We start from the raw sequence: 7,175 nt of genomic DNA, 5'->3' as shown, positions 1-7,175 counted from the left end.
CAAATGAGGAAGGCCCTATATCAGACATACATTGAAACTCATAGTTCGTTTTCTAACAACTATAAGTTAAGGAAATAGGCTGGAAGGGATACTCTCACCCTTCAACTTGACCCTCAATTCCAGGAAGAGAAGTCCTCATAAATTCTGGCTGTGAAAACTAGCAGATATTTTGGCTGAGTGAGATGGAAGGCTGCTGGAATCTCAGGTGTTTCCCTTAAAGGATCTGCACATGGGCTTACCTGGATTCACTTGCTCTGAGCTTAGCACTGGGGCAGCTGCTGAAAAGGCACCAGGGACATATGAGGAGGAACTGAATAGTGTGGCATCAGGTTGGGAACTGGAGGGACAGTTTTCTTCCAGACTAAAGTGCTGGCAGAGGCCATTGATTATTTTCATTTTCTGAGCCATCTCCTCATAGATCTTTATTTATTTATTTATTTATTTTTGTATTTTTCTGAAGCTAGAAATGGGGAGAGACAGTCAGACAGACTCCCACGCGCGTCCGACTGGGATCCACCTGGCACGCCCACCAGGGGGCGACACTCTGCCCACCAGGGGGCGATGCTCTGCCCCTCCAGGGCGTTGCTCTGTTGTGACCAGAGCCACTCTAGCGCCTGGGGCAGAGGCCAAGGAGCCATCCCCAGCGCCCGGGCCATCTTTGCTCCAATGGAACCTCGGCTGTGGGAGGGGAAGAGAGAGACAGAGAGGAAGGAGAGGGCGAGGGGTGGAGAAGCAGATGGGCGCTTCTCCTATGTGCCCTGGCTGGGAACCGAACCCGGTACTTCTGCATGCCAGGCCGACGCTCTACCATTGAGCCAGCCGGCCAGGTTTAGATCTTTATTTTTAATTTAAATTTTTATTTTTTAAAATTAATTGTGATTACATAGATTTTAGGGTCACCCCAAGTGCATCCCCCTCCCCCTATTTCCTTCAACATCTCCCTTGTCCCCCTCCCTAAAGCACCCACCCCCCATCCCTTCAGGTTCATCCCATCTTATCATCCCCTTTCCCTCTGTCCTCTTTTCCTCTGGTCCCTTTGATCCCTCCTCTGTCTCAATTCCATTCCTCAGTTCTCATTATTCCTTGGATTCCTCAAATGAGTGAGGTCATATAATATTTTTCTTTCTCTCCCTGGCTTATTTCACTCAACATAATAGTTTCCAGGTCACTCCATATTGTTGCAAAAGGTAATATGTCCTTCTTTTTCATAACCCCATAGTATTCCATAGTATATATGTACCACAGATTTTTAATCCACTTGTCCACTGACAGACAGGCTGTTTCCAGATCTTCGCTATTGTGAACAATGCTGCCATAAACATGGGGGTGCATTTCTTTTTTTCAGTCAGTGATATGGTGTCCTTGGGATATATTCCTATAAGTGGGATGGCTGGGTCAAAGGGCAGTTCCATTTTTAATTTTTTGAGAAATTTTCATAATTTTCCACAGTGGCTGCACCAGTCTGCATTCCCACCAGCAGTGCAGGAGGGTTCCCATCATAGATCTTGCAGACAGGTGCCATATCTGAGTCTCCATCAACCTGGATAATGAAAACAAATATGATGATTGAAATTTGAAATTCAATGAATGAGTTAAACAACCTACTAGCACAACTTATGATAGAATGAAATTACTGGAAGGGAACACAATAGGGAAATAAACTCAAATAATGGATGTTTCAGTAATGGGGGGCGGGGAGAGCTATGCTCCTAGCTAGCATATCAGCGTGGGCAAATCCTTCACTGCTCTGGTTCAGGTTCCTCGCCTGAAAATGGAGGGTGCTGGATCAGATGATCCCTAGGTCTTTTCCAGTTCTAATGACTCCAAGTTCATTAAAACAAAAGTCGCAAATCATCAGGTCATGATTGGACTGTGGTGAAGTAGGGAATAAATAGGTCCAGAAGGGACACGGATAACAAAGTAGTGAGGAAATTAGCAGAGACAAAATCCCATGATATTTATGACTCTAGAGAGCAAGGGCCTGAAGAGTTTTCTCCCTCTAATTGTCTTTTGTCCTGTTGCCTCTGCCCTTTAATAGCACATTTAAGAGGATCCCCAGTTGTGGGCATCTCTCTTGCTGTGAATGGACAGCCAGCTTCATGGCAAAAAGCTCCCCCGTCTTGGAGTATGATAGGGCCCACTTGGAAAATTCATTTGAAAAGAAGCAAGCGATTTCAGCCTTTGGCAAAAACTCTGTCTTCCTGGGGGATCTGGGTCGAGGTGAGAGGGTAAGATTTAGAGAAAACAGTGGATCATGTGCCATCTCAGTATTTGTGTGATTCTCTCAGCAGGGCCTTCATTGAGCAAGGCTTATAAGGTCTTCAGTCTCTCCCATTCAGCCCTTCCCTTTCCCTCACTTATTATTTTAAATATATTTGCTTTAAAATTTGATAAGTTATTACACACATGATAACTTTCCTCAGTGGGTGAAGAAAAAATAATTAAATCTTTAGATGATTACCTGGGAGAGAAGGAGCTATTTCAAATTTATTCTGTAATGATGCCTCTTAGGCTTTACTGTTATAAAGCGGAAGCTATATATTGAATTATCAGAGGTCTTTTAAAAGGATGTTATTTTAATCAATTATTTTTCCTTAAATATAATAATTACAGGATTTCATTTGCTTTCTAAGTTGTTAGTCATGTTTTTATATATCTTTTAATTTTCATGAGACTTCATGAAATAATTGAGAACCTGAAGTAACTGACTAGGTCTTCTGGACAATTTGAGAGGAAAAAATGGGGTCCTTCCAACCAGGACAGTGAAGCATTTCTCCTTTTCCAGTGCTCTATGGAGGAAAAAATTGGCACATGTGAGAACTATAATGCTCTCATATCACCCAAGTCAGCAGTGCGTTCTCTTGTCTCTTTCTGATTTTAGGAGAACCAAGCCAATGATTGGGGGAAGAAATATCACAGAGATCACCCATTTCATCCTCTTGGGATTCTCAGATTTTCCCAGAATCTTAGCAGGGCTGTTTGTTGTATTCCTGTTGATCTACATTATGACTCTGACTTGGAACCTATGTCTCATTGTCTTAATAAGAATGGACTCCCACCTCCACACGCCCATGTACTTCTTCCTCAGTAACCTATCCTTCATAGATATCTGCTATGCGACCTCCACAGCCCCCAAGATGCTCTCCAACTTCTTCCAGGAGCAGCAGACGATCACCTTTGTGGGTTGTGCTGTTCAGTACTTTGTCTTTTCAACCATGGGACTGAGTGAGTCTTGTGTCATGGCAGCCATGGCTTATGACCGATATGCTGCCATTTGCAATCCACTTCTCTACTCATCAATCATGTCCCCCAGCCTCTGTGTTTGGATGGTGCTGGGGTCCTATTTGGCTGGACTCTCTGGTTCTATATCCCAGCTGTGTGCCATGCTTCAGCTCCACTTCTGTGGGCCTAATGTCATCAACCACTTCTTCTGTGACATGCCCCAACTGCTAGTCCTCTCCTGCACTGACACTTTCTTTGTGCAACTCATGACGGCTATATTGATACTGATATTTGGGATAATAAATGCCTTACTTATCATGATATCCTATGTCTATATTGTCTTGTCCATCATGAAGATCACTTCAACTAGAGGCAGGTCCAAGGCTTTCAACACCTGTGCTTCTCACCTGACAGCAGTTACCCTCTTTTATACCTCAAGTATATTTGTCTACTTGAGCTCCAGCATTGGCGGTTCCTCCATCTTTGACAGGTTTGTATCAGTCTTTTACACTGCGGTGATTCCCATGCTGAATCCTTTGATTTACAGTCTGAGGAATAAGGAAATCAAAGATGCCTTAAAGAGGTTGCAAAAGAAGAGAAGATATTGCTGTGGTCAATGATTTTGAGATTTTTTGACAGATTTTGTCTCATCAAAATTGCCTTAAACCACAATAACATGCACATGAATGGAGTATATTAAAGTTCACAGTACCTTTGAACAAAAGAGGCTTAATTTCACACAATTAGCATGCCAAAATGGACTAACATCTGACTCGAGTCTACACAATCACAATATCTTTAAGTTCTGGGGGTTCATCTCTTTCATCCTTCTTGAGGAATGACCTCATCATTTATTAACCTACCTGCAAGTATTTGTGAAACATCAAGATTTAGAAACTTGTTGTTTCTTTTTGATTCTGAGATTGAGCCCTGTTCCATTTCAGGCCTCTGACTCTAAAGGGGAGATACATGGCAGAGGTCCCCAGGAATGTAGAAACCTTGTCTCCCAAATATTCTGATGCAGCATAGTCCAGACATGGTGGTGATCAATGTTTCTTCTGTTTCTGCCCATAATGAGAATGAACAGAGAGAGGGGATGTGCTTTTGGAAAGAAACAAAGCCATACAATTATCCTGGTAATATCACTCTATGGTTTCTTTCTTTTAAATATCTAATACCTTTTTGTCACATCTTAGTCTTTACCACTTATTGTCTAAGGAAGGAGTGATGTGAATCATTAAGAAGAATGGAATGAAGTATGTAGTTGCTTTAGTTTCATTTACTTATGAGTCTGATGATATCATATTTTGCATCTAGTGTGTATTGGGGATTTTTTAGGAGAGATGTTATTCAAAATCAATGTCATAGTCAATAGCACTTTCTGATATTGTAGCACTCAATCCTCTCTTTCTCCATTGAATCTGGAACATTTACCCTTGGTGTATGGCCAAAAAAAGCACCCTTCTAAATCAATTCTGCTATTTCAAGGATCTATACCTGTTTGTGTGAGAACTCATTGTAATAATAGATTATTAAATATTCAATATAGCAGAGACTAAGAATAAATATGGAAAACTGCTACACATTCTTTCTTATTGTTTGTGTTCAATATTTTATGTCCTAGAGATTTATGGTTATATGGAGTGATATGATGGGTGGAGTAGAATGGTTAGAGTTACTTTAATGCTGGTAGTTTCCAGGAAACCTCAAGGGCCAGAAGAGGAAACAGAATAGGCAGGGTTCTCAATTCTTGCCAGTTTTCATAGTTTACTGAAGTGAAACGTAAAGCTTGTGGTCCCAGTGATCTGGCTTAAAAGAGCAACAAGGTGTATAACAACACTGATCTTTGATTTGCCAGGTCACCCAGACTTTAAAATGATATAAAAGAAACATCATTACCTTTATGTATTATTTTTTGGACATTCATTACATTTTTAATGTTGTTTTGGGTTCAATTCTGATGAATCCCATGAACTATTCTGTTTAATTAAGAAGTGTAAGTGAAGGAGTATTTAAAGCCTTTGCCAAATTTTTCATGAGTGCATATATGGACAGGGTGGAGAGATGGGAAATTGCTGAAATTTGGCAGAGCATGTCAGGTCTTACTTGATTCCAAGGAAATGGTGAGATGAATAAAGGATAAGTGGTTACTGGATCTAGGCATAAGGATGTTTTTTGAAGTATTGCTCTTTAAAAATATGTAAGAATGTGTGAGAAGTTTGTTTTAAAGGGGCCATGAGGACTTCAATATGAGACATACCTCTGCTAAATGTTTAAAATACAGTGTTCTTGTAATTACTATCCTGTGCATTAGGTTTCCCGAACTTACTCATTGTCTAGTTGCAAGTTTGACCCTTTTAAAGATATCTCCCCAATTCCTGTGCTCCCAATCCTCTGATAACCACCATTATATTCTGTTTCTAAAGTTCAGCTTTTTTGATTCCATATATTAATGATATCATTCAGCATTTGCCCTTCTCTGTCTTTTTCTCACTTAGCATAATACCCTCAGGATTCATCCACATTGTTACAAATTGCAGAATTGTCTTCACTCTGATAGCTGAGTAATATTCTATTGAATGTATACCCTATGTCTTCCTTGTCCATTCATCCATTAATGGACACTTAGGTTGTTTCCATAACTTGACTTTGTGAATAATACTGCAACGAACATGGAAGTGCAGATATCTTTTCAATATCTTGTTTTTATATACTTCCATTGAATATATACTTAGAAGTAGAATTGCTGCATCACATGTTGGTTTTATTTTTATTTTTTTGAGCAACCTTCATACTGTTTTCCATTGTCACAGAACCAGTTTGAATTGCCATCAATAGTGTACAAAGGTTCCCTTTTCTTTTACTGGCTTTTATAGTTGAATTTATTGGGTGACATTGATTGATAAAATTATATAGGTTTTAGGTGTACAGTTCTATAATACATTATCTGTATATTGTATTGCATTCACTACTTTATGTATGTTGAACCATTCTTGCATCTCAGGGAGTAACATCAACTTAATCTATTAAAAATAATTCAGAGACTTATTGTACTTTAAAAGTGTTGGTCTTACATAAAATGCACACACTTACTTGTATTTAGTGTTAAACGTATGGCTCTCACAGAATTACATTTTAAAATATGTGGCGTTTGTGGCTCTCTCAGCCAGAAAGGTTCCTGACCCCTGCTGTACACTCTTCTCTTAGCACTGTTTTTGTAGCGTCCAGTAGTTTTGTTGGGTTATGGTTCCATTTTCACTTGTTTTGAGATGTTTTTGATTTCCCCTTTCACCTATTGGTTGTTCAGAAGTGTGCTGTTTAGTTTCCACATGCTTGTCAGATTTTCAGCTCTCCACTTGTTGATTTTTAGTTTCATACCAGTGTGGTCAGAAAAGATACTTGGTATGTTTTTAATCCTTTTGAATTTGCAAAGACTTGTTTTGTGTTCTATCATATCCTGAATAATGTTTTATGTGCACGTGAGAAGAATGTATATTCCAGCGCTGTTAGACGGAATGGCCTATTTATATCTGTTATATCTGTTTGTTCCACTTGGTCTAATGTATGGTTCATACAACATGTCCTTGTTAATTTCATCTGAATGATCTATTTATTGCTACTATTATTGTCTTGTTATTTCTCTCTTCAGATCTCTTAATATTTGCTTAAAATATGTTGGTGCTCCAGTGTAGTGGTATATATATATTTATGATTATTGTATCTTCTTGATGAATTTACCCCTTTATTATTATATAATGACTTTTTTGGTCTTTTGTTTCTCTGTTTGGTTTTAAGTCCGTTTTGTCTGATGTAAGTACAGCTATCCTGCTTTCTTTTGGTTTCCAGTTGCTTAGAATATCTTTTTACATTCCTTTACTTTTAGCCTATGTGTATTCTTGTAGCTGAAGTGGGTCTCATAGGCAGCATATAATAGGATTTTAAAAATCTACTCA

General features: G+C 39.2%; 1 protein-coding gene across 1 annotated transcript; it reads left to right on the top strand.

The window, feature by feature from the left end:
- Nucleotides 1-2,143: 2,143 nt before the first annotated feature.
- LOC136320864 (olfactory receptor 5AN1-like) lies at nucleotides 2,144-3,930 on the top strand. The gene is made up of 2 exons (XM_066254003.1): nucleotides 2,144-2,220; nucleotides 2,882-3,930. Exon 2 carries the CDS (start codon nucleotides 2,895-2,897, stop codon nucleotides 3,840-3,842), a length of 948 nt encoding a protein of 315 aa, XP_066110100.1. The 5' UTR covers nucleotides 2,144-2,220; nucleotides 2,882-2,894; the 3' UTR covers nucleotides 3,843-3,930.
- The last annotated feature ends 3,245 nt before the right edge of the window (nucleotides 3,931-7,175 follow it).

The sequence above is a fragment of the Saccopteryx bilineata genome, chromosome 1, assembly GCF_036850765.1.
Source record: "Saccopteryx bilineata isolate mSacBil1 chromosome 1, mSacBil1_pri_phased_curated, whole genome shotgun sequence".
In the NCBI taxonomy this organism is placed as follows: Eukaryota; Metazoa; Chordata; class Mammalia; order Chiroptera; family Emballonuridae; genus Saccopteryx; species Saccopteryx bilineata.
Note: the sequence above shows the minus strand (reverse complement) of the source record. Positions and strands in the feature narration are given on the sequence as shown.

What these genes read in the sequence shown, in the direction of transcription:
- LOC136320864 (XM_066254003.1), top strand. Translation starts at nt 2,895, where the DNA reads ATGATTGGGGGAAGAAATATCACAGAGATCACCCATTTCATCCTCTTG.